Source organism: Embiotoca jacksoni, unplaced genomic scaffold, assembly GCF_022577435.1.
Source record: "Embiotoca jacksoni isolate LCO1_2020_lvr unplaced genomic scaffold, fEmbJac1.0.p SCAF_4, whole genome shotgun sequence".
In the NCBI taxonomy this organism is placed as follows: domain Eukaryota; kingdom Metazoa; phylum Chordata; class Actinopteri; family Embiotocidae; genus Embiotoca; species Embiotoca jacksoni.
In genome coordinates this window covers 17,459,557-17,487,500 of record NW_027185392.1, presented here as the reverse complement: position 1 = coordinate 17,487,500, position 27,944 = coordinate 17,459,557, and the positions used below count along the sequence as shown (strand labels likewise).

The 27,944-nt window shown below is 42.4% G+C and overlaps 2 protein-coding genes across 3 annotated transcripts in view; both read left to right on the top strand.

Annotated features, from left to right (window-relative positions):
* Nucleotides 1–2,543, top strand: part of LOC138208622 (monocyte to macrophage differentiation factor 2) — an 11,189-nt gene extending 8,646 nt beyond the window's left edge. For both annotated transcript variants that reach the window (XM_069166642.1, XM_069166641.1), the window contains one exon: nucleotides 1–2,543. This exon is cut by the window's left edge and continues 1,716 nt beyond it. The gene's annotated coding sequence lies outside the window, so the exon portion shown is untranslated.
* Nucleotides 2,544–3,550: 1,007 nt separating this feature from the next.
* Nucleotides 3,551–27,944, top strand: part of radil (Ras association and DIL domains) — a 28,419-nt gene continuing 4,025 nt past the window's right edge. Inside the window, 19 exon segments of the mRNA XM_069166626.1 lie at nucleotides 3,551–3,903; nucleotides 4,005–4,064; nucleotides 7,688–8,014; nucleotides 8,016–8,193; nucleotides 11,429–11,572; nucleotides 12,148–12,263; nucleotides 12,385–12,564; nucleotides 12,649–13,324; nucleotides 13,769–13,899; nucleotides 14,842–14,879; nucleotides 15,031–15,182; nucleotides 15,388–15,500; nucleotides 15,829–15,945; nucleotides 17,483–17,606; nucleotides 21,051–21,223; nucleotides 22,147–22,297; nucleotides 23,340–23,566; nucleotides 24,100–24,475; nucleotides 27,688–27,740. Of these exon segments, the coding sequence (XP_069022727.1) occupies nucleotides 3,880–3,903; nucleotides 4,005–4,064; nucleotides 7,688–8,014; nucleotides 8,016–8,193; nucleotides 11,429–11,572; nucleotides 12,148–12,263; nucleotides 12,385–12,564; nucleotides 12,649–13,324; nucleotides 13,769–13,899; nucleotides 14,842–14,879; nucleotides 15,031–15,182; nucleotides 15,388–15,500; nucleotides 15,829–15,945; nucleotides 17,483–17,606; nucleotides 21,051–21,223; nucleotides 22,147–22,297; nucleotides 23,340–23,566; nucleotides 24,100–24,475; nucleotides 27,688–27,740 (3,360 nt within the window). The 5' untranslated portion in view covers nucleotides 3,551–3,879.

The following is a 27,944-nucleotide window of genomic DNA, read 5'->3' as shown; positions in this document are numbered from 1 at the left end:
TATCATCAAAGTGTTTTGGTTTGATCATATTTCGGAGGTTGCAACATCAGTAATTTACTATTCCAATTCAGAGCTCTAGATAGTATTATTACCGTTATTGTTATTAGTTGTGCTATCTACGCTGTAGTGCACTGTATGATTTTAACAAAGGTTGCTTCAGTCGGTGACTTACTGTGATTTCCAAATCAAGCATGACTGTAGAATGACGATCTTTCTGTTGAACATACAGATATTCGTGGTTTTAGTCTTGGAGACTTTACCTGTGTGCTTCCACATTTACTAGGCTCTACACAGTAGATTATCAAGCATAATGACTGAATTCTAATAGTTTACTGTTGTTGATTAGGTTTAGTAAGTAAAGAGCGCGATTTATACAGTATTTATGACGTTTAAGACGTACAGTATATGTTGACTTCATCTATATTTTCTTCTGATGTTCTTGTAGAGTTAGTTGATTATCTTCATCATCTTCATCCAAAATGAATGGAAACCATTTGATCGTTCCTTAACGCTACATGGTCGAACCTCAGAGGGGAAAACCACTGTCTGATCCAGCACTGCCAGGAGACTGACTTACTGCCGTAACTGATAGCACACTACTACCACAAATGGTTCACACTTGAAAGGAAACTGAAGCTATAGTATTGTTGAACAATCTGGCCCTATATCAAGGCATCTCAGGTGTGTGTGTGTACATGCATGTGGGTGTGCTCGTGTGCGCGTGCTCGTATGTATCCTATACTATCCGATTCCTGCGAATCCAAAGCCTCCAATTGGCTGAGTCTATGTTTACACGTGAACGCATGTACCTTGAACACATAAGAAATAGATTTGAAACATGTACGTATTCTCAGTGTTAATCTGTATGTGGTGCACACGGTATACTGGACAAGCTTAGTACGATGAATGCGGCTAGAGGACCAAAAGGTCAAACCATCTGATATTTAAAGGTGTTAAAAAAAACAAAAACGTTTTAAACTCCTGCTCATCATCTTTTCACTTCCGTGTGACTCTCAGGATTTGGATCATTTGGATTTAAGTGTCTGTGAAGCCACATTCAAGGACCACTAAAGCTGCTGCGGATGTTCAGGCGCTGTCTGCTGCAATGATCAAACAACTGTGAAGCTGTTTTCTTTAATGCTGGCATCGCTCACTCGCGATCCAAAGTAGAGCAGCAGTCCATCAAGTTTTCTGCAAGCTTTAGATATGGGTAATATTTATAAGATAACCAAACAGAAGGAAGCTTACAGGAGGAGCAATGAAGCTCGGTTAGAAATATAAAATCCCTACAAATATTATGACAGCAGATGTGTTTGTACATTATAATATGAAAGTATACCTTCAGCAAAGCTGCACAGCCCCATACATTTGCTGCAAAATTTGGATTTGCATCAAAATACACTGTGATGAACACTTATGAGATGTGCAGTAATTCATGAGAAAATGTGGAAGGTGAGCATTGCCTTATGCAATGTGAAGAGGTCAAAGGTTACTGGGGTCATGACTCCTAAGGTCCAAAACACTGATCCTTTCTTACTCAGACTATTGCCCAACACATTTGTTTAAAAAAGTGATAACCAGCCTAAAATAAAATAAAATATATTAAAATGAAATAAAATATCTAGCTTGAAAATATAACCTCCTGTAAAAAAAAATCATATAGAGGAAATTTTCACCTCTTTGTGTAGGAATTGTATTCACTGTTGCCTCACTACACCTACAGAAATGATCTTTCCTCCATACCTGAACAACATTACATTTATAACTCACACCGGTGTGTAAACGCAGCATTATACTGTAGGAACCAAAAGAAAATTATCAAATGACACCAAACCTTAATCATTTATATTCATTATTTTTTAGATATAAATAACCTGGTAGTAACACAAATCTTTATCTTTATTATTGTTTACCATTTCATTTTCAGTGATAAGGAAATGGTGATTTATTGTCAGAATAATCTTCTGGTCACAGCTGCCTGCCATTTGTCACATGAAACTCATATATCTCACACACTCACATTTATTCTAAAATACAGAACTACTTTTTGTACTCTCTGTGTTTACTTGAGTGTCCTGGACGCACCGAACAAGTGAGACTTTACTGTTGGTGTTGTACCATAGCCAGTATTTTGACCAGTTTCAAACGCAGATTTTCTGAGAAGAAGAGGATTCGAGGATTTGTGTGTCTGTCTTGTCTTAGTCACAATATTGGTCTCATTCAGACATACAGTGCCCACCTGACTTTGTATAGATCGCTGTGGTTTTATAAACTCTCCATGAAGCCTTCGTGGGACCTTCTGTACATTGTTTATAGATGCTCTGTGATTGTGGAGCTGCTGATCCTGTTCTCAGTCCTGCTGTAGTTTTTTTTCCTTTAACGACAATTATATTATCCCACATTCTTTGTTTCTCTCTTTCTCTAGTTTCTCATATGGGTTATTGTGTCTGTGGTGCTTTTTGTGCTGTGATAAGCCAATATGATGCCAACAATGCTTTTATCTTTTCTATTTCTCTTGTAATAAAAAAAAGCTTTTTCATGCACTTCATCTCTGGACTCAATATTTTATAATGTTTCCCCTTTTTTTTGTCTATAGTGGCTCTTGGAATAAAAACTGTAGATGTTCCTTGCTAACTACATATATTATACCATGAAACATATATAATATTTGATGTCTAGCAATTTTGGACATTGTGCTATATTCTTAGATGTAGTGTTGACAAAATGATCTGCAGACATAGCTAAACGAATGTTTTAACACCTTCTCAACCTATTTGGATTCAACCACACTTTTAAATCAAGAACAGCAAAAATAAATCAAAGCACAACTATTATTTGGTCAAATATCTTTTATTTGAGAAGTGGTGAGACATCATGTCAAAATAAATCTAAACACAGTCTTTATTAATACAAAACCATAATAATAGAGTGGTTTACACATCATTTAGCTGTTTATTTCATTGATATTTCACTTCTATAGATTTTATATATGGTGATGCTGAAAAGAATGTAAACAATAAAAAAATAAGTAAGAATAGGAGGTTTGTATGAATGATACATGTGAATCAGTGGCCACATTGTTGTTAATGAACACTTTTGCCCCCTTAAAGTTAGACTATTTATGATCAGTATGGTGATTCAAGAATGTACAGATGTGATGTTATAAAGTAATATGTGAAATAATAATTATATGAATAAATGTAGACACACCGTTAATGTCAACTATTACCTTGGAATCATGACCAAACAGTCAATCCATTGTTTCGGGAAACAAAAACTGCTGGAATTATAGTAAACGCTTAAAATAAAAAAATACTTAAATGGTTTATTACACAGTTATTGTCCAATTACATATTTTACGAATATTAAATGTTGGTATTTCTACGTGCTTTATCTATTTTTTGCATTATATTTATATATTTAATACGGATTCATTATAGGTATACTCCACTGCGTTCGTGTTGTTCACGTACCGCCGGTGTCCACCAGGGGGAGTTGTCTCCGCACACTCGGGTACCCGAGCAGGTGTACCGAGGTGAGGCCGCGCGTAGGGTTCGGGTGTTTCCGTCGCGTCTCGGCAGTGAACCGCCGTGGATGGGGGAATGCGGTTGCCGGAGGCTGTGGGCATTGCTGGACACTCGGCGGAGATGTGCGCACGGAAACGGGAGCCCACCGCGGCTGGCTGGCGTCCAAGTTAACGGGCTGGTTTAGGGATGACGGGCGGGAGCCCTGGACGGCTGGGTGTCGCTCGGAACAAGGCAGCGAGGTGTTTTTCTCCCCCATTTTGCAGGGGATTTTCTGTCTTGTAGAGGGGGGGGACGGGGGACGGGGGACGGACGGAATGAGAGAGAGAGAGACCAAGAAGGATTCCCCAGCACCATGGAGCCACGCACTGCAGGCAGCGTGAGTATAAAGGCAACAGAGAGCAGGAGAGCCCTCAGGGGACTGGGCTTGTCACTGCTGGAAGCACTCATCAACTTTTCCGCGACCTATTTTATTTACAGGGAGACGCGCCACAGCTCTCAGCACCCAAAAAGACAACCGTTGTTGTGACTGTTGCTCAGGTGACTAAAACATTTGGACTAATTGATAATTAATTGTGTGTGTGTGTGTGTGTGTGAGATGAGCTCTAGTACGGTAATTAGGCACACCTGCTGACCGTCAGAGGCCGCCGGGCTCTGTGGGCTGTTGCTGCCGCGCCTGACGGCTCATCAGCGGATTAATTTCGGAGGATTTTCTCCTGCCTTTTGTTGCTACGGCGGTTGCTACTGACGACCAGTGAGTCCACGGCGGTAAACAGACGGACCGACACTGAATAAAAGGGCAGACCTGCAGCACAAGTCACAAGTTCTGCCCCACGGGGTTTTTTTTTTACGCAGCCGGTTTCGGGTTTCTACTTTGTCTCAACGCAGTGTTTAATTCTGACCTTCTGGTAGTGAAGACAAGGACAGACGGCGAGTCAAAAGTGTGTGACTTGGGTTACCGAATATAACAACCACCTCCCGGATCAGAAAATATAATTTAGCAATGCAAAAAAAAAATTGTAGGCCTCCTCCCTCTCTCCGTGTGTGCGCGTTTCCGTGCGCGCACGCGTGCATGTGTGTGTGTGTGTTTGCGTGTTTGCAGGAGGTTTTTTTTTTGTTAGTTCCAGGATTGAGTTAACTGCGGCCAAGTAGCCAGATTATTGTGGATTAGCGGGCATTTAAAATAGTCACGTTATCCCACCGGTGCTTGCAGAGTCAGCTTCAACAACACCTTTTAGGCTGTCTGCCAATTACTCGCTAAAAAAGAAGTGGTGTGTTGCAGGTGGGCACAAATTGCAATCAGAACACGCTTTGCACGTCGCTGCGAGGTGATCTGCTGCTGGACTGGGTGGGAGATGTGCACTTGGGTTTCCTGATGCTGCCTGCGTTAAGGATCTTCATCGGTCAAAAGAGTGAATCACCTTCTGTAGGGACATGGGCTGGAGACAGACTTCTTTGTTGAGCTAAAAAAAAATATGCACGACCTGGATGCAGGTTGATTGGGGGGGTGGGGGGGGGATTGATCATTTTTGCTTGATCTTATCAGTTCCAGTTTCACAAATCACTGGCAAATGCAAAAATAGGAAACATTCAAGTAAACAAAACATTTTATGGGAATGAATCCTCTAGTTATATATCGATCAAAAATGCCAAACATTTGCTGGTTTCAGCTTTTCAAATGTGATGATTTGCTGCTTTTCTCAGTGGAAATCAAAAAAGAAAAATGTTCTTCATCAAAATCAGGCGTTTAAGCAGTCACCTTGGGATCTGGTAGCTTTTGGCATTCTCCACTACTTTCTTTCATTTTATAAGCTAAATGTTGAATATATTAATCAAGAAAATTGTCAATTGAAAATGAATGAATAGTGATTAGTTGTAGATAGAAAAAAAATGCCAGACAGATCTATCTGTGTAGTTAACATGACGGAGAGAAACATTGAACTAGTGCATTTACAAAGTGCTTATTTATTTGCTATCTTCAAAAAAAATATTCAAAGTTACCCAATCATGTGGTTTTATTATATAGTCACAGAGGTGACTATAAAGCAATTGTTCTCATTGTTGAATATAACAAGGCAACTTTTTGACTTGAATTATGTTTTACGAGCTATGTACTCATCAAGTCAAAAAGTTGCCTTGTTATATTCAACAATGAGAACAATTGCTTTATGTAGAAGGTCAGTATGTGAATATACTGTAAAATATCCTGGTGATCAATTGCAGACACAGCTGGATTTTTAAGGGAGTCATTTTGATCTTTGCTGCACAGTTTCTAGGCCCAAATCTCTGCAGGCGGTTTCAACAGAACCAAAGTCAAATATTGTCTTTGGCAAGAAATAGTGTGATGTTGATTTGCAATTTGGAGTCTGGTGTGAAAACGGCTTAGCTTGTTCAGAAAAATCACTAAAAAGCTCAAAGCCAGTCAGTATTATCTGAATCCCTGCGGATCATAATGATAACATAATGATTTAAAACTCAACTGGGATTCTTCAGTTTTGCTTTAAACTGACACGAACATCCTGTGCCTAATTTTTCCAGTGTGAAAGGTGACAGTGAAATGAAAAGCAAAGCATCTGAGCCTCAACCGTAAACTTGTTCCTGGTGCTGCGGCACGTAGAGGTGACAATACGTAACAGTTTCAAGGTACTCAACACGCACAAACACAAACTCACAAACATAGTTTTTGTTCTTTATCATTTTCTGTTTACGGTGGACACATTTGACAAGATTTATAGTAGATTACCTTCCAGATCTCCGAGTATTTTACGAGTAAGTTTATCATGTAGCTGCGTGTCCATCGTCACCATTTTTGTGTGTGTCTGTGTTTGTGTGCATTTCAAATATATTTCCCTGCCCATCAGTCGTGGAGTTTGTGACGGCAACAGCAGCATCATGTTTTACGGTTCTTCCTCTGGGGCGAGTATGTCCCTACCGTCCAAGAGCCGCCTGAAACGCCAGAGCAGGACCTTCACACAGGTGCACAGACACAAACATTAACACTCGCACGGTAACACACTGTCATTTTAGCCGGAGGTGACCATCAGTGTTTAGCTAAGGGTAAACTACATTATTAAAACAAAATAAATGAAGCACAACAGTAATGCAGTTTTGGTGACGTCCTTGCATGTTTGACTTACTCTGAACACTTTAAGGTCAGTTAACCTGAATTATAAAACAACGGAAACATTTTCTTTCTTGCCACCACTGGTTTGTAGCTGTGCAGATAGTTTGGGTTTATTTACTAAATCTAAAATGGGTTGTCTGGGATATTTGTTACACTAGAGGCTTGGCTCCACTTGACTACTGCTCACAGCTTCAGTTTTCATTGCAATTATAGTTATGAAACCTCGTTCACATGAAGGTTTGCTCAGCCACTTTGAAGGACGATCAGCGACCGGTGGGGGTGGTTACATGCAATGGTGATAAAGTCAAGTGCTTGTTTCTAAATGTCGTTCCGACAATGGCGCCAGCATGGCGTTTTGGCACACAACAGGGTATATGATGGTCAATGCCAGTTAATTAAAGGCTGCTTCAACAGTTGAAAAATGAATCCAAGGCCGACGCCCTGTAGGATGCAATGACTGGAGACAATCTCCTGTCCAGCGTGGCCAGACCCATCTATACACGTTGTGAATCAGGGTCTGGTAAACCAGGCCAGCTTGACCCAATGGATGGCAAGACTCGTTGGTCCACCACTTTGGTCCTAACTGAAATTACTCAACAACTACATTCATAGTGACCAGAGGATGAATCCTAACGCCGTTGGTCCCTTCACTTCTCGTCCTGTGCCACCATGAGCTTGAGGTTTATGTCCATATTATGATGAATTGGAATTTAGTGCCATCAGCAGTCAAACATTTTTATGTTTTCTGCTACTTCTTGGCAAATACCTGCAAAACTAATAACATCCCCATCAGCCCCACCTGCCTACTTCCTGACTAGCAAATGTCCTGACACGCTAAACTAAAATGCTAGCTCATTTAGAAGCACTGTGCAAATTTGGTAGGAGGAGGTCAGGACATCCCTGTAGGTAAATAGTTCTTTTTTTACTTGGGTGAACATACTAATAACTCTTTGATATACAATGCTAGAGACATATACTGAACCTGATGTGTGTGATACCGTGGCCCTGCAGTACACTGAGTATTGTGTGTGTTCACCAGGTCCTGTACCGTACTCTGAGTTACAGAGACCGGGTCCCAGCAGAAACTGGAACAAACACTCGCGGGGACCGGCGCTCGACGACCGAACCCCCGGAGCGCCCGGCCGACGACCCAGCTGAACTCTCCACGCAGAGCTCGGCCCCGGGGGTGCTGAAGATTTTCGGAGATGAAATCTGTGCTGGCGCCAACTACAAGAGCGTCCTGGCCACGCCGCACTCCAGTGCACAGGAACTGGTGAAAGAGGCACTCGACCGTTACTCGCTCAACAAGGACGCTGCCCACTATTATGTTCTGTGCGACGTGATCGGCCGTTTGGAGGGGGGCGGCGGGATCGGAGGAGGGGGGGTGGCGGACTGAGTGCTTGCGAGCGCTGGGGGACAATGAAAAGCCACTGTTGCTCCAAGAGCTGTGGAAGCCCCGAGAAGGACACGCTCGCAGATTTGAGCTGCGCAGGAGAGCAGAGGTGGAGGAACTCAACGCCAAGGAGAAGGATACCATCACTGCTGGTGAGGGGACACACAAACTCACAAACACACACACACACATACAGATAGACAGGTACACACACTCACACACACACTCACTCACATACACGCACACAGCAACTGGTCTAATTCGCTTCCTTTCTTAACATGTCAAACTCAGCAGAAAAGCACAGCTCGTTAGCTCCTCTGCAGTGTGTGTGTGTGTGTGTGTGTGTGTGTGTGTGTGTGTGTGTGTGTGTGTGTGTGTGTGTGTGTGTGTGTGAGAGAGAGACTGCCGAATAAGAGCTTTGGTCATAGCTATTATCCTGTAGAGAAGATATTGCTCCTGTGAGGTCACCAGTGTGTATTTTTATATGGAGATGTTGTGCTGTGTACACACAGGATATTATTTGGGTTTCTCTGAGACACACACACTCATACAGTGCAATTGAGCATTTAAAGAAACACACACACACACACACACACACACACACACACACACACACACACAAATTCACACACATTGACAGTGCAGTGGAAATGCATGGACAGCTGGTCGATTGATGGAGTGAAAGCTGAAGCCTTTAAAACCGGAGGTGTGGATGGGTGTGGGTACTCTGGCGTTTTTATGAATGACACATTCGTACTACAGTGACATGATATCATTTCCTTGTAAAGTACCTGAGGGGAAGCTGCTCCCATATGAGTGAAATTCACTCTGCTCTGTAGATAGATTCAGAAAACTCAGGAAAACAACTGTTGTGACTTTACATCTGCAATGCACCAATATGAACCCCGATTCGCACCAAGACACTGAATGTGTCTCTCTTTAGGAACTATGATGTGACCTTTTATGTGTAATTGGTTCACTGATCGATGAAAAGTTATCCATTTACACACACGTGCTCACACACCCTCCTGTTCATCCCGTTGAAGAAATTCATAAACCTCCTGTGTTTTTTTTTAGAGATAGAGCAAATATTTTCAGCCTTGCAGTCACACATCGCACTTTGCAGCAACACCAACATTTCTCATGAAGGACGCCAGGGTTTACTGGTTGCTATGTCAACATCTGTGGCAGCCAGAGACTCACTGAGCAATCTCTTTTTAGTGGTTGTTTTTTTTGCTGTTTTTGTTTGAGGTAGTTGCATAATTTTCAGACAGGACAGAGGACAATACTAACCTATAAAAAGATTACAAGCTCAAAAGAATAAGGTCAGTGGAGCAACAAATTCCATGAAATCTCTTAAGTGTATTTGAATCTAATTACATTTTCAATTTGCGCATGAAAAACCTGAGTGGAAAACCAAAAGATTGTTAGTTTATGCTTCGTTGGTGTGGAAAAGTGTTTTGGTTACACTAAAATGCGTCACATATTTGTCCCTGTACTTTGTGCGTTACTGGAGGATTTCACTGCAGGGCAAACCTGAGAAATAAGGATATGAATAGAACTTCCAGATTTGCTTGATGTAAACACACAAACAAACGCAAAATAAATACTTACTGTATTATTTCATGAAAAATGAGTCTCAGTGGACCAACGATTGTTTAGGCAGCTCAGGTGTCTTATGACTGGGGAACAAAATACTGTTCTCTGTTTTTCTTAAATTTTCCACTCTGCACAGACGTAACGGTCTCTGACTTGTTTCCATTCATCTTTTTAGGTTTCCACATAAAATTTTAAAATGGTGCTGCTCTCTAGTGAGCTATTCTGACAACTGTGGTGTGCAGCTACAATGAGGCGTCGTAACTGCGTTGGGTAACTGCACACTTGTGCTGAGATACAGCGATAGTCTATTAACTTGTCTTCAAAACTTTCTGCCATTGTTGTACTTTTGTACTGACTGACCATAGACTGCTTCGAGAAAACGGACGTTTCTGGGTCTGAAAAGTGAAGCCAATGCAGAAAGTCCATAAAGTACAATTCCTCTGAGGGCAACTAGGGACTGGCTCCAAAAAAATCTCCAGCTCCATTTGACTGCAGAGCAAAAAGGATACTGTGACTTTATTCAGTGAATACATGACATGAACATTAATTTATTTTCACAGGTTTTTCCTAATTGTCTCCAAACTTGGATAGAAACTTGACTATTGCTCTCTGACCAGCCCTAACTGTCACAAATAGTTATAGTTTTACATTTTTTTTTCTTCATGCCATTTTGCACATACAGTATATGTGCTCATATCCAGCATATTAAACATGCCCAGTACTCTGCGCACATTTTCCCATGTAAATTCAAATAAAAAGCTCCTTCGTAAATTGTGGATTTGTTAGGCCTATTTTCAACTGCGGATTAATACACTTTAGGCGTGTTAGGCAGGACAATGGATGTGGGATTTTACTCAAAATGAATGTTTGTTGTAATAAAAGGACATGTTTCCCAGTGCAACACTTTGGGTCAGTGAAGCGCCATGCCACACAAAAATCTATTATATCACGCTCTGGCTCAGCAGGATCAATTCATTGTTGGCTTTGGTATTTTATTGTTTACAATAAATAAAATATAGATTACCAACAGGCTTATCCTTTGAAAGCATTCTTTGCTGGTGTTACACAACTGCAAATTGAAACCCCTTATTTATACCGCCTGAACATATAAACTAAATGATAATTGACATGCAGCAAAGAATACAGCAAAGAATACTGCTTTGCCAACAATACCTATTAATACACGTTTTCATTTTCACACTAACCTTTTCTCTGCTGTGTTATAGTGTTTACTGAACTCACATACCCTGGATTCTCTTCCTCTCTTTGCCTCTGCCTTTCACTTGTCTCTTTTCCTCCTCTGGTGTATTTGTGAGCGTGCATGCTCATGTGTGAATTCTGTTTACTCTGGTACACTTTTAAAAATGAGATCGCACTTAAAAGGTGCTGCAGGATTTTCACTGAATACGTGAACACATCACAGACAAATTAAATGTATCATCATCCTCCAGTATTATATTCTACATTGCCATATCTGCTGGTTTCCTTCACCTGTCAGCCCACGGCTACAGGAAATTGGATGTCACAGAAACTGATCTAAAGTAAAGCTTAAAGGAGACCATACTGCAGATGCTCCAGTTGTAATGAGAAATTTGACAGTGATATTTTTGAGGGGAAAATCCTGCACCTCACACCTTTAACTGTGTATCTCTCCTTACTAACTGCTGAAGTGTCAGACTAAAAACACCATACACCCTTTTGGCGCCACAGTGCATGTATGTCTTGTGGTATTTGTGTTTGGGGGTAATTCTGTGCTTGGTGTTTTGGCGCGGGGGCGTGTTTTCTCAGCCTCCCCCCCTCCTAACCCCTCCCACCCTGCTGTAGGCCCCAAAACCCCCCAATTCCTGGCGGCTCTAATGGGTCGGTCTGGGCTGGGCAAACACAGGAGCTCCCCCCTGCGGTGTGGTCGAGTGGTACAGTCCAGCTCTAAAGGTGGGGACTGGCCTCAGGTAGGGTGGCTGTCCGTCATTGCCATGAAGACCACCTCTACCTGCGTTGTCACCAGTACCACCCCCATTGCCAGTGATGTAGTGTGTGTGTGTGTGTGTGTGTGTGTGTGTGTGTGTGTGTGTGTGTGTAAATCTGTGAGCCATCGCATGGCCTCAAAGTCCTTAAACTCAATTCACGAGGAGCAGCTCAGTTCACCTCTCATCTGGTTGACTGTTGTCAGCCACATGTGCCGCTCCATCCAGCACCATTTACTTCATTCCAGCCTGGATTTGTTTTGTTAGTTTCCACTCAGTCACATGACTGTTAAAGCACTTGTGTCTCGTCAGCCTGAGAAGTTGCTTCAACCAGACTTACTCAGTTCACTCATGTGTCAAAGATACAGGCTAACAATTCAAAAACCAAGTTTAAGAACACTTTCTCTTTCCTACTCTTTAATTTAATTTTCTTTTGTCTCCTACGTCTTTTTCCTTTGCTCCTCTTTATTATCCTCCTCCTGTTCCCCATCTTGCCCTTCTCTCTCCTTTCTTGTTCTCTCGCTTGCTATTCCTCTCTGGTAGATATTAATGCCCAGGCTCGTAAGCTCCAGAGGAACAGGGCAAAGGGGACGCTGACCCTGCCCCGCTCCAGCAACTCGTCCTTCTGCCGCAGCCTCAGCGAGACCAGCCTCAACCAGGTGGGGCCTCCTTCCTGAAGCCGAGTTCGGATCATCGACTGTCAGAACTCAACGAGACGCTTTCAAACTGCCTTCAATCTTATACGCATGTGTGTTTTTGCGGGTGTGCGTGTGTCCGCAGCTCGGAGTAGGAGATGAGCCCAAGCGTTACTACTCCACCCTGCCAGGACCCTTAAGGGGCCGAGAACGTGAGGGGGCCTCCAGCGGCCGGAGGAAAGATGAGGGGAGTCAAGGAGGAGGGGTGAGGCACTCTCTGTACCAGTCCCCTCATCTCCTGCTGCTCCAGGGATACAATCGGCAGGTGAGGACAGTGAAGAGGTTCGTGTGCGGCATCGGCGACCTCGGATATGTGTGAGCGTGTGACAGTTATTGTTCTGTGTTGCAGGACTGCCTGGTTTACCTGCTGAACAGAGAGCAGCACACGGTCGGACAGGAGACCCCATCAGCTCGCCCCAACATCTGCCTCTTTTCCCCTGACATCCTACCCCTCCACTGCCGCTTATGCCGAGTCCCCGCGCCCCGTCGCCACGCCAACAACAACAACAAGGGAGAAGACGTGGTGGAGAGTCAGCGATTCTGCGTTGCTGTCGAGCCCGTGCTCAACGGCACAGTTCTGGTGAACTTTTCCCGCTGCGAACGCTCCACCACGCTGCGACACGGCGACCTTCTCTCCTTTGGAGCGCATTACATTTTTCTGTACAAGGACCCCACAGGCGCCAAACCTCTGCCTGCGCAGACCTTGTCACGCCTTCGCACGCTGGGGCAGCTGTACGACGCAGGGGTGGAGGAGGTAGAGGTCGGGGCTCAGACATGTAAGATGTGTGGCTCCGCGCTGAAGGACAAAGCAGCGCAGGTGTTGAGTGCTCCGGCGGTTAGACGCAGCTTCAAACCTCACCTGGTGAAACCCCGCAATGTGGGGACGACAGCGGGAGGGCCTCTTTCTGTGTCAGGGGGTGAAGGAGGAGGAAGAGGAGGTCAGAAGAGGAGGCTACAGCTGGAGTTTGACCAGGCTCATGAAGACCAGTTGTTGAACAGGATTGTGTCTCTCATAGAACCCGGAGGTCTGTGCACTGATTTACAATATAACAAAGAATATAAGGTGTCAGATGAACTTATAAGAAGTATTGTTTTTATCTGAGGGATGCTGTGTTGCAATTCTGAGAGTTCTGCTTTCTCCTCAATACATTGAAAGTGAATAGATTCTCATTGGTCATGCTCAAAACACAATTTTCTTTATTTTATAACACTTAACATTTCAAGCTGAACAATGTTACAGTCCATCACACAGTGCAGTTAGTATTGGGTTTAGATCATAAGTGTCCGTGAAAACATTAAACAGCAACACATCTCTCCAGAATCAGTTTCCATGTTGTTGCTAATATTCCACAGACCTCACAGACAGAAAGTTTTTCCAGAAAAACTGGATACTAGATAGATAACCGACAGGGGAAATAAGAAAAGGTGTTTTACAAACTGATCCTTCAAACCTGTGTTTCTTTGCTCAGGTGACGACCACAAGCTGACTCCTGCATACCTGCTGTGTCTGTGCATACAACACTCTGCCTCAACCTTCCCACCCGGGAGTTTTGGAAAACTGCTGCTTAAGATAGTCCGACGAATCCAGACCATCGCATGGGTCAGTGTCCGCATGTGTTTGTGTCTTTCTGTCTCTGTGCCACTTTGGTGTCTTCTTAATGTGACCTCATGTGGAGAGAAACCGCTCAGCCCTGTCAGGTCAGGTGAATAGTTAAACAGGGTGGCATATCACATGCTTTGTACTGTATTACACTCACGTACACACACCATATTCTTTTCTAACTGTCCGTCTTCATTGACACCCTCGCAAAAGTGAAAAGATTTAGATGAAACTATTGATTGGATATACAGATGCACTCGAACGTTTGGGATCTCATCGGCAAATAACATATTTGTTTAGAACTAAGTACTTAATGAGTTTATCTGTTTATCTGGTGGTAAAAAAATGTGTACCGGCACGATACCTGAGTTTTAATCGTTATACCAAAACAATATAATTTTGTTTTGTATCAGAATCAGATTTATTGGCCAAATCATGTGACCTCAAAGAAGGACTTTGACATTTTTTTGTTTCTGTCAATGAAGTTACACACTATTGCTGTAGACATACAGAAAAACAAGAACAACAAAGTCAAGTCTAATCAATTTTATTTTACATATCCCTAAAAATACACTGAATACCTTTTATTAGATTCCTATAAACTACATACGTGGACAGACATGACTGAAGTTGTCTGATTGGTGGAGTCGTACAACCACGAGGTTGTAGTTTTAGTTTATATCTTTTCTTCCAGTTATTGCTGAACTTGGATTTGTGTTTATAATGAGGGTCATCTTGTATATTCAGGCCAGTAGAGCACAAGGTGCACCAACATGCGTCACTTTGTGCTTGCTCTGTCTTGTAAATATGAGAGTGGTATTTCTTTCTGCAGGTTAGCAATAGCCTGTAAAGTGTAGTTCTCCTACGCACGTCCTAAAAGTTTAATGAGCACTTAATTGCTGTGTGTGTGTGTGTGTGTGTGTGTGTGTGTGTGCCTTGCAGGAGAAGACAAAGGAGCTGGCTCAGAAGCAAGCTCAGCAGTGAGTATCACGTTCCTACTGTTGGAAAGAAAGAAAGCACGAGTGCTCATGTGCCCTATTTGAGTTTGTATGTTCATGTGTTCATTGTGTCAGTTTGTCTAGCCAACTGTGTTTAATCCGTCACTCTGCATGTGTGTCTGTGTCCATGCAGCCAGGACCCGGCCTCCCTGTCTCTGCTCAGCATCTCAGACTTGATCCCAGACCTGCAGACAATTTTCTTCTGGATGTCTAACTCCATCGAGATCCTTTACTTTATACAGCAAAGAGCACCGGCGTACACACACAGCATAGAGACGCTACAAGGTACACACACACACACACACACACACACACACACACACACACACACACACACACACACACACACCCAAAGTCTGAATGATGTGTGGAAACGACTCGGGAGAAGAGTCATTACTCACACTGACATACAGAGGAAACTGACAAAGCTACAGTCGTCGCTTTCCCTCCTACTCTGCATCTCTTAAGCGTGTCTGTCATCTCCGTCTAGGGTCAAAGGAGTCGTTGCTATCGGCGACCATATCAGCCAATGAGGAGGCTATGACTATCTTGGAAGAAGTAATCATGTACACTTTCCAGCAATGTGTCTACTATATCACCAAGGTAATCTGTCACCGCGGCAACGGTGCCATCTTCTTAATGAGCAAGATCGTTTCTATCTTGTTTTTAATTCTGAGCTGGATGAATAATAACTGGCCCTTGTTCACAGAGAGGGCCTGATGGAGTTGTTACACACATAGTCACACACAGACACACACAATAAATGACTACATGGGGTAAGAGTATGAAAAACTGAAGTTGTTCTATAATTTCAGATCACCTTCATCATCTGTCTCTCTCTCTCTCTCTCTCTCTGTGTGTGTGTGTGTGTGTGTGTGTGTGTGTGTGTGTGTGTGTGTGTGTGTGTGTGTGTGTGTGTGTGTGTTTCTAGGCTCTTTATGTGGTGTTACCAGGTTTGTTAGACTGCAATCCATTCCCCGTCGACAGCTCTGAGCCCTGCTGGAAAGGAGGTGTAGGGTTTCCTGAACCGATACGCAGGGTGCTCCAGGTAAGCACGTGTATTATAGTGTTCAGTTAAAGTCTCAAGATCATGAAAAGATCATATTTAGAATTTTTCTTTTCCAATTATTTTTTTCATAGAATTTGTTTAATAGCTTCTTTTAAAACCATTGTTTAATATATTTACATATTTAAAGACAACTAAACAGTTTGGATCATCCATGTATGTCTGATATTGTCTTTATATTATACATTTGAAGTTTAATTCACTTTCAGGTAAAATACTTACCATTATTTCGATTTGTTTTTTACTTATTAAAAATATGAATATGAAAATAAATTGTATTTAAAGAGTTTAACTGACGGACACAAGATGTGTCCTACTCCCTGCTGAAAACAATCTGTTCTCAGAGATTGTGCACGAGAAGTTTTCAATTTTCTACGTTACATTTGCAAGTTGCATTCTGGATATTTCTGGTAGTCTGGTATTGGCCTCCAAGCTAGTTGTGATGTTTTTTGGTCCGTGTCTTTTTCTCATTTTAGGTGAACACAGAGAAACTTTCCATGTTCAGCAGATGAATGTGAAAAGAGCCTTCCAGGTTCAGACTGTGTACATCTATTATTCTGCACAGTAAAGGTCAAATATACAAAATAAATAACAATGAGCCGGTCATAATTTTGATTGGAGGAGGACATTAATGTAATGACAGAATAGTGAAGGTTGATAAATAAGCAGTGGAGAAACCCAAAGCCATGTTTTAGCTGCTCGTACAAGCACAGACGTGGATTAGTATTTAGTTAGTATTGCAAAAGGGAATGTTGTGATTAATGTAATTTTATTTTCAGTCGCATATTTTTTCCATGAATTCTTAAATTAAAAGCGAGAATATTCTTTTTTCTATTGTGGCTCTGTGAAGAGTAACTACATTATCGAAGATAAAAGTATTGAAAGAATGTTCAGGGATATATTTTTAGGTAGCAAATAGAAAGCCAAGATTAACTGCTAAATGATTTATGTAGCGATTATAACGTGGCAATGCCTACTGGACTAATACATGTAGTTCTAAAAGACAGCAATGTACCTGAAGGGGTTATTCTCTGCTATAAATAGAGACCTGGCTCATGGGACAGAGTGGACGTTGGACATCTCTCTTTATTATGCTTCATACAGCAAAAAATATCGTACGAGCTGACAGATATTAGCCAGCCAGAGTTCGGCTGTCTTCTCCACATATTTCCTAGATTGGAACCTCGTGTTTATTCGCCCGACAGCTGGAGATGGAACAAGACCAAAAACGTGTTTGTGGGAACTTTGATGAACGTTTCTGTCCACCTTAAACCTCACTGACCTGCCAGCGCGTCACTGATTAATTTAAACTCACCCTGTGCAGCCAAATTATTTTCAAACAACAGAACATTATTTCAAAGTTAAGCGGAGGTCACAAAGATTTCAAAGATGGCAAAAGCGGCTATAAACATTGTATATTATTTATAATGAAGCGACGCAGCTGGCTGGTAAAAGAATACTTTATATACGTTGCTATATATGAGAGCAACAACAGACACATTGATATGTGTGTTTGCAGGTGTTTCAGAATGCACAGGAGCTTTTGCAGGGCTACCAGGTTCACCCGGAGATCCAGGCTCAGATGTTTGCTTACCTCTTCTTCTTCTCCAACGTGTCGCTGTTTAACCAGCTAATGGACAAAGGTAGGGGCAGAAATCATGCACACTCACGCACTTTTTTTTTTTCCAGTTGACCTCCCCACAGGGATTGTACAGTTGTTAGTGCATGTGAAAGAGACAGCGAGCCAGAGTGCGCGTGTCCTCGTGTCCTTGTCAGCATTTTGACAGGGACTAACCCAGATTTGTCCTCAATGCCCTTCTCCTTCCTGCATTCTGCCCCCCCTTCCCCTCCCCCTCCCCCCGCCCCTCCTTCTTGCCTTCCTTCTTTCCATCTGGCCATCAGGGGGGTGAGACAAAGAAGAGTAGAGGTGGGATTAGGATGGAGGCAAGAGAGAGGAGATAGAGAAGGGGTGGAGCGAGAAAGGGCAGAGTGAAGGGTAAAGGGCTGGAAGGTCGCTCAGTTGTTGTGCTGTCCTTGCTAATAGTCTATTACCTTATCTAAATACAGAAAACAGTCATTTACCGCCAGCTATATCTACGTGTCCTGCCACCTCTCCACACCCTCACTTTATACCTTCAGCCTCCACGCACACGCACGCACACACACACACACGCGCGCGCACACACACACACACACACACACACACACACACACACACACACACACACACACACACACACACACGCCATATGTCTTCATTAGCCGGTGGAGACAGGAGAGATCATGTCTGGCAAAGGGAGACGGAGAAATACTTTTCTATTCATACAGGGGCTACACCGTCCCCGAGCTCATCTCCACCTCCACTCTCCTCTCTCATCTCCCCTCTCCACTCCGTCTGTCTGGCTTCCCCCTCGCTCCCCTTTTCGTCGCTCATTGATATTTCTCCGCTAATGGTGTCCATGGTAACAGTGAAGTGAGTTTGTAGCAGGTAACACTGACGTTTGCTTTTGGGCGTGCCACAACTACACACACACACACACACACACACACACACACACACACACACACACACACACACACACACACGCACACACTCTGCTAGCCACATCATGCAGCTCAGGAAATAAATAAATCTAAATTAGGAAATGTGATACAGGGGGACATTGCTTGTTTGTTTGAATGAGATTATAATGGAAAGCTCTTTGTTGTTTGGACTGTTTGATTGAGGCTGTACGATTTCTGCTCTGCATTTGAAGGTGCTCGTGTGTTTGTAGCCAGCTGCTATGAAGCCTTATGACACCTTTACCAAGAGGTTAAGTGATGTCTCGTCTGTTTGCGATGCCTCACACAAAGATTACTGTATGCCTAGACATAAGCCTATTATAGAGAGGAGGATGTGTGTGTGCATCCAAAACATATGGCAGAATATTTGAAGAGTTAAATGTGTGTGTGTGTGTGTGTGTGTGTGTGTGTGTGTGTGTGTGTGTGTGTGTGTGTGTGTGTGTGTGTGCGCGCGCGCACGTTTGCAGTCTACAGATAATGCTGCCAGTTTAATGTCTGCCTGAAGCTGCCTGACCTGTGTAACTTGTAGAGAGAGATCGTTGAGGGCTGGAACCCAAACATTTTCTTTTTTTGGGCACTGACAAAAATGTGTCTGTAGCATCAAGTGTTAAAAGCTGTCCACTATCAAAAATATTCATTCTGAACCTGATTAGATTCATATGTTGTTGCCTTTTTGTTTTGTTGTGTTTTGGCATCTGAAGTGCCTTTTTCTATTTTTGGTTAATGTGGTGACAGTTTTTCGATGCAATTAAACTGTTTTAGCTTCACACACCCGAAATCTTTTGAAAAGCTTGAATTCAAGAGCACAGACTTTCAGCACTTTTTTTACTTTAATAAAAATCTAAATTTTACACCATTGTATTTAGAAAAAAGTCTTTTCAGCTGCATTTTTTTGCAGCATTTTATATATAAATATATAACTACTGACTATATTATTTATTTCAAAATTCCTGCAGGGTTTAATTTTGACACTTCACCTTCTGTGTTTTGTTCTATGTTAATAACTTGCATGAAGTTAGAGGTACATCAAGTCAGTTCATCAATTCATTCAATTTTAAATGAAGGCAAAATGTTTATGTCACCTATTTTTCTTAAATAGGAGCATTTTGAGTTGTTCTTTTCAATAATGAAAACAGCTTCAGCTCCTCATGAAGCAGATGTTATGACAGCGGGGAGGTTGAGTGGGAACAGTTGTATATAGTTTTGATATTGTTATTGCATTATTCTGTACATTGTAGTTTATATTTATTAAATATGGAATTTGCAAATAAACTGGGGTTTATTTGTTTTTGTGTTTACCTGCTGTGTGCAAATGTGAAGCAGTTTGAATCTATATCTGGTACATGTCTTCTTTCTGTTTGAGAGAAACATCTTTTACATTGTTTCTGATTGTATAAAAATGATGGCATTTAAAGAAGTAACAAGTGCTTGTTAGCACTGAAAAGTCTGAAACGATACCCAGCTGGAGTCCAGTTGTTTGTACCAAGGCCCAGCTGAGGCTTGAGCTCACTTTGGGGGGTATTTCAGGCAGCGTTAAAAGCATTTGGCTGCAGCGAGGTAACAGAACAAGGGGCTGACAAACGAGGGAATATCAGCTGGACAAATGCTAGATTTAGAGTTATCGCCCGCTTAACTTACCACAAAACTTCCTTTCATTTCTTTGATGTGATAGAAAGAAAGGATTACAACAGCAGGAAGGCAGGCTGGGTGCTGGTTTGTTGTTCAGTAAAACACAAACACAGTCAGCTAAGCCCCTCTGCAGCAGTGCATTTGTATTCTGTGAGGAGCTGGTGGCTGTTGCTATTGTTTCACTGACTTCAATCACAACTTAATTAAAAATTAATGTCTCTATTGCCATGCAACACACACACACACACATACGCATATATTCACAGAAGCACAGTCTGTGTTTTACTCTGCCTTTCTCCCAGACATACACACACCCTGGAATAAAAATCCACTGCAGTGTTTCTGATGAAATACCCAAAGCCCCGGTTCTGTGTGTGCGTGTGTGTGTGTATTGTATGATGTCGTCCAAAATGTCACAAAAATGTCATACTATAGTATGTTGTCTAATATGTCATAAAAACTTCCTGCTATGTTATGTCAGCCAAAATATCATTGAAACGTCACACTATAGTATGTCGTCAAAAATGTCATAAAGCATCATACTATAGTATGTCGTCTAAAATGTCATATGTATGTATGTATGTATGTATGTGTTCTAAAATGTGAAAAACATGTCATAAAAGGTCACACTATAGTATGTCGTCAAATATTTCATAAAAATGTCAAACTAGTATGTCGTCACAAATGTCATAAAAATGTGATGAATTTCACACTATAGTATTTCGTCCCAATTGTGAATAAAACGTCTAATATGTCATAAAAACATCATACTATAATATGTCATCCAAAATAACATTAAAAGATCATACTATAGTATGTTGTCTAAAATGTAATAAAATGTCATCCTATAAATTGTGTGTGTGTGTGTGTGTGTGTGTGTGTGTGTGTGTGTGTAGGTCCTTCTCGTGGTTGGTTCCAGCGTTCCAAGGTGCTGCAGATTCAGGCGTGTTTGCGGATGGTCATGGAGTGGGCGAGCAGGTCTGGTCTGGGACATCTGGCTGATAAATTCTTTACCAAACTCAACAGCTCTGTGTCCATAGTGGCCACGCCTCCACAGCAGCTCACACAGGTAACACACACACACACACACACACACACACACACACACACACACACACACACACGCACGCCTTCTCTTATTCAGGATTTGTTCTTTTTTCAATTTTTTTATGATGAACTACACACTTACGTTGTGTGCACTTTGTTTTTGTGCATACTATATCTGTTGAATTATTATTATTTGAAAAGCCTTTAAAGCACTTATTTTTTACAGAGGAATTTGACACAGACTGTCTTATTTCTTCTCATGAACTCTGTTTTAGCCCATTGTTCTGGAAGTTCAGAAAATAAAAATAAATAATTAAAACATGTCCAGCTATTTCTGTGACGTGCAGCATGCTTATCATCAAGAGTGAGTCTTTATTAGGCTCTAGTTTAAAAAAAAAAAAAAATTAAAATGTTTTTTCTTAGACTTGCAATTTTTGCCAACTCTGGTAATTTCCCCCCAAAAAACAAAATTCTGCAAATTGCATTGCAATTCTTAAGAAATGTTGGCGCAAATACGAAACTTTTTGAATGCAACGCCAACAAAGAACTATGAAAAATTCTATAGGAACCGACTCGTTTTTGAATTTTTGCAAATATACATAAAAGCTTAAACAATAGAGATAAGCAGGATTGTTACTGAGACACTGAATCCTGTAGTCTGTCAAATAAAATCAGGAAACAGGAAAGCTTTGACCAGGCTGAAACCAGTTTTGTGTATATTCTATCACTACACGTTTGTACACACCTCAAACAGAAGTGTTGTTCATGAAGCAGACTGACTCTGATCAGTGTTTGATTGGTGATGTCCTGCACTCTTCTGCCAACAACAACAACTTGTGACTGCCCACAAATCATCTTCCCTCTGCTGGTTGCTTGGCTGTATTTAAAAAAAATAAATAAAGGACCTCCCGGGACTGCTGACAAATTTCTCCTCTGTGTCTGCAGGTGGGTTGGCGAGCGTTGTCTAGTGAGCACCCGACTCTGAAACCAGTCCAGCTCCACAGGATTCTCACCCAGTACCAGCTCACAGCAGAGATCGGCCCTGTCCCAATATGGCAGCCCAGCAGCGAGGACGAGGCGTACATATACCGAACAGGTAAACCTGTGGACGTGTATGAATTTATTTCTTTTCGGTCAGAGGCACTGACAACGTAATGACAACATAAAGCCCTCGTGTTACGAGCTCGGCCTGTAGCTGCAGTACGTGCTGGCCTCAATGTCTTGAGTTCACGGTTGGACGACTGTTACAGCCCGACTCGAGCTAAAGGTCATCGGTGTAATGACTTACTGAGGCTGTACAGCAGCTTCTTCTTGGAGAATGAAGGTGAGGACTGAGCACAGACAATTACTAATGAATAAGAACATGGACATCTCCTGCAGCCAGTGTCAGTCTGCATTCATTTACATGCGCAGTGTCCTGATTGGGGTTCACTTCCTGCTTTTCATTATTCAGGATATATTTACAGCGCATACATAGAGAAACTTGGGTTACTCATGTCATTGTGTGTGATTCGTCTCCCCCAGACTCCGATCATCTGTCCTCTCTCATTTCTGTAGCACCTGAGATACTATTGGTTTCCGACTCAGGACTCGCTTTGAGACTGCTGAGGTGAAAAGGCACGAATCAGAGCAGACCACTTTTATACTGCCTGCTCTGACTTTTCTAGCCTACATGACAGATCATTGTTACAATATTTCATTTTGCACAGTTTCAAAAAGTTATTCATCTCTCTTATCACCAGTATAAGAGATAATCTTGAGTTCATAAACCAGGACAGGATGCATACATGTGCAAACAAATAACTGTCATACTTCTAAAAATCTATAACTGGATGCTGGCGTGAATGCCAAATCAGGAAATTGTATGACATCTAAAATGGTATTTTCCAAACTTACCTGAGGACATTAACTACAATAAAATGTAACAAGCAGATAGCAGCCTCATTAGCTTTACAAATTAATTTGAGTTGTGAAAACTGCAAAACAGAGAATGATAGGCTGACGGCAGCAACATGGATGTGTATACGCTTGCGCGCGCGCGCGCGCGCGCGCGTGTGTGTGTGTGTGTGTGTGTGTGTGTGTGTGTGTGTGTGTGTGTGTGCACGTACATGCGTTAACATCAGTCTGTGTGTGTCTAGTTGACCTCCTGGAGAGCTTTGAGAACCACCCTCCCATTGTGCTGCCCAGCGCCGGCTTCAAAGTGGACCTGGACAGCGAGTGTGTGGAAGACAGCATTTACAGACAGCTGCTCTACATCCGCCACTACCTGTGGGGGCTCCGCACCAAGACGCAGACACACACCAACACTCCCAGTGTGCACACACACTCCAATGGGACCAACACAGCTGACTGGCCGGACGTTCAGGTCAGAGAGAGACACACACACACACACACACACACACACACACACACACACACACACACACACAGTCAAATACACACACCTAGCAGTAATCCAGGCCTTGTGCCTCAGCAGCTGTGGTTGTTGAGGAGTTCCCTGTAATCCCATAAATGAAAGACAAAACCCTCTACTCCAGCCAACCCACACACACACTCGCTCACTCGCTCACTCACTCACTCACTCACGGAAACCTAGACATGGTTAAATCATGGTTAATCTGATTAGACTTTAGGCAGTCTAATTAGTGGAAACGGCTGACTAGACCATAATCCCTAGTGTTACAGCACCCTCCTATGTATACATACACGCACACACAGGAAGACTATACATTCACAAATATGACAAGTGGAGGATTTTTCTACAAAACAACAATGGAATCAAACTGTAATCATCTCTAATTGACACATTGTAACTGGAAACAAAGCTTTACTACAACAGTCCTCTGTCATCACAGGTGAAAGATAAAAGGAACATTTGTTTTCCTTCCATCACTTTAGATCTCAGATTGTCTTCTAATGTCTGTCCGTCCCGTCCCGACACAGAGGGAGTTGTTGCCTCCGGTCCACAGCAGTCCCCGTTCTGGGTGTCCCGGAGACGAGGTGACGGTTGAGCCGGGGGAGGAGAGAGGACGGGACAGACCCTTAGGTCAATCCCACACACACAGCCTCAGAAGGAACGGCACCGCTCACCACCCTCGACCAGCAAATCCCGACCCGTCCTGCCTCCTGACCCCTCCCAACACCCCCCTGTACCCAGAAGGAGGCGGCGGTGGTGGGTCGATCATCAGCACCAACGTTCAGACTAACGGCTGCACCAACAGAACTGTGGCAGAGTGCAAAAAGACCAATGGACTCATCACCAATGGACTGGACGGTAGGCTGAATTATATACACAAGGTGGACAAAATGACAAAAACAGGAGAGCAACACACATAAAAAATACAATCAATAGACTTTAAAATGATCACGGTAAAGTCGACAATCTGTCTGAACAGACAGGAAAAAAACATACGAGGCTTCACACAAGCAGTTTTGAACTATTTCACGTACTTTATGGTGTTTTTGTTCTTTTGTCCACCCGCCATGTGCATTTTGAAGTTTAAACCCTGCAGTTGATTTCACAATATTAGGGATGCACCGATTTCTCTCCCAACACTAGTTCAGGGACCTCAAATATTCACTGCCGCTGGTCTCTTTTTCCTCAAATTTAAAACCTGTAAGTCTCACTGGAATACTTTTTAACGTAAGGTAACATGAGGCATTAATGAAGGAACTGGATTTAACATTGATCAGTGATGTCATGGCTTATACCTGGTCCACTGAATAAATAATATCATTACAGTGTTTTGGATCGGTGTATCCCCACATAATAAACTATTAGTACAGTAGTGCATATGGTGCATAAATGTCAATGCTGCTCATTAAACAGCACATGCACATATATAGATAAAGTTAACAGTGTTAGAATACAAGACAACATCTAAAAATGTTCTCTTGCTTTGTCTTTATCTTCATTTCCAATGACATATAAACATACTGGATGTTAATGACAACTGTACAAAATTAATGACGCTCTGAATTTACTTAAATAAATAAATACAATTTACATGAATGGATTAAATGATCAGAGGTTTTGAAAATGAGGTCACTTGCAAACATTTTTTCAGGCTCTTTTGGCTCAAACGTTTGATACAATACCATATCTACTGTCTTTGATGCAGTCTCAGTCCTCTCATCAGTGTTGTTTCTGCTCTTTTTACATGTATATTCAAACCTACTGTTCACTGTTTCCATAGGACCAAATGGCAAGGAAATGAATTGAGCAATTGTTGCTTAAAACCCTGAATTATTTCTCAGGAAAAGTCCAAATGAGAGATAATATTCATTACTTGTTCGCAAATACAGTGGATCCGGAAAGTATTCACAGCGCTTCACTTTTTCTACATTTTGTTGTGTTACAGTTTTATTCCAAAATGGATTAAATTCATTTTTTTCCCTCAAAATTCTACACACAATACCCCAAAATAAGAAAGTGAAAAAAGTTTGTTTAAAATTTTTGCAAATCTATTAAAAATAAAGAACGATAATATAACACGTACACAAATATTCACAACCTTTGCTCAATACTTTGTTGAAGCACCTTTGGCAGAAATTACAGCCTCAAGTCTTTTTAAGTATGATGCTACAAGCTCGGCACACCTATTCTTGGGCAGTTTCTCCCATTCTTCTTTGCGGGATCTCTCAAGCTCCATTAGGTTGGATGGGGAGCGTCGGTGCACAGCCATTTTCAGATCTCTCCAGAGATGTTCAATCGGGTTCAAGTCTGGGCTCTGGCTGGGACACTCAGGGACATTCACAGAGTTGTCCCGAAGCCATTCCTTTGTTATCTTGGCTGTGTGCTTCGGGTCGTTGTCCTGTTGGAAGATGAACCTTCGCCCCAGTCTGAGGTCCAGAGCGCTCTGGAGCAGGTTTTCATCAAGGATGTCTCTGTACATCGCTGCATTCATCTTTCCCTCCATCCTGACTAGTCTCCCAGTTCCTGCCGCTGAAAAACATCCCCACAGCATGATGCTGCCACCACCATGCTTCACTGTAGGGATGGTATTGGCCAGGTGATGAGCGGTGCCTGGTTTCCTCCAGACATGACGCTTGGAATTCAGGCCAAAGAATTCAATCTTTGTTTCATCAGACCAGAGAATTTAGTTTCTCATGGTCTGACAGTCCTTCAGGTGCCTTTTGGTAAACTCCAGGTGGGCTGTCATGTGCCTTTTACTGAGGAGTGCCTTCCGTCTGGCCACTCTACCATACAGGCCTGCTTGGTGGAGTGCTGCAGAGATAGTTGTCCTTCTGGAAGGTTCTCCTCTCTTCACAGAGCAACGCTGGAGCTCTCTCAGAGTGACCATCGGGTTCTCGGTCACCTCCCTGACTAAAGCCCTTCTCCCCCCGATCGCTCAGTTTGGCCGGGCGGCCGACTCTAGGAAGAGTCCTGGCGGTTCCAAACTTCTTCCATTTACGGATGATGGAGGCCTCTGTGCTCATTGGGACCTTCAATGCTGCAGAAATTGTTCTGTACCCTTCCCCAGATCTGTGCCTCCATACAATCCTGTCTCGGAGGTCTACAGACAATTCCTTGGACTTCATGGCTTGGTTTGTGCTCTGACATGCATCAACTGTGGGACCTTATATAGACGGTATGTGTCTTTCCAAATCATGTCCAATCAACTGAATTTACCAGGTGGACTCCAATCAAGTTGTAGAAACATCTCAAGGATGATCAGTGGAAGCAGGATGCACCTGAGCTCGATTTTGAGTGACATGGCAAAGGCTGTGAATACTTATGTACATCTGATTTTTTTTTTTTTTTTTTTGAATAGATTTGCAAAAATAAAATTACAAAAATTCACGTTATCATTATGGGGTATTGTGTGTAGAATTCTGAGGAAACAAATGAATTTAATCCATTTTGGAATAAAGCTGTAACATAAAATGTGGAAAAAGTGAAGCGCTGTGAATACTTTGCGGATGCACTGCACGTCTCCAACGGCAGACCGTGTTTGTCCACTGGATGCGTTTAGTTTGCGGACACGTTAAACAAATCGACTGTGTCAAGAGTTTTTTTTTGTCCAGGAACTCCTCTGCCCCCTAGTGGCCAGACATCACTTCACACAGCTTTAAATGTACACATCTTTTTTTTGTGCAGTGTCTGCAGTTCTGAAGTGTAAACGCTTCAGCTCGTCTCTCAGACGACAGCAGCATCTTTTCAGTGCAGCGAGTGTGACCTCTGCAGGCTCATATCAGAAGCACATGTGTGTGTTAAATCAGCTCTGCAGCTGCACCTTGGCATGTGTCTCAGTCAGTATCTGTGTGTGTGTGTCTTCTGCACAGCAAGACTTCTTCTGTTTGTCCAACCCCATAGCAAGACCCTGTGTGTGTGTGTGTGTGTGTTTGTGTGTGTGTTTGTGTGTGTTTTGTGCCTTTGGCTGTCCATGTCCTCTGCAGGGTGTATTAGTGGGTGTGAGTTTCCTTTCCCTGTATCCTCCCCTGGCGTCCCTTCCCTTCCTGATGACTTGTGTGTGGTGTTTGTAGTGGAACTGGACAAGGGACCCTACGGACTGGGCATGGGACTCATAGACGGCCTGGTGAGTCAAACACAGGTTTTATATCTGTTGTGTCTGGTCCATCCATGTTTCAGCTGTGTTTTTAACCGCTTTTTTTTTATTTATTTATTTTTTTTTTTTTACTAATGTTTGGAGAACAGGCTCAAGAAATCAGTGTGTGTATAATTTGAACCTTGTTATACTCTAAAATAAGGACATTTTTAAATGTTTACTTATGGAGACTTT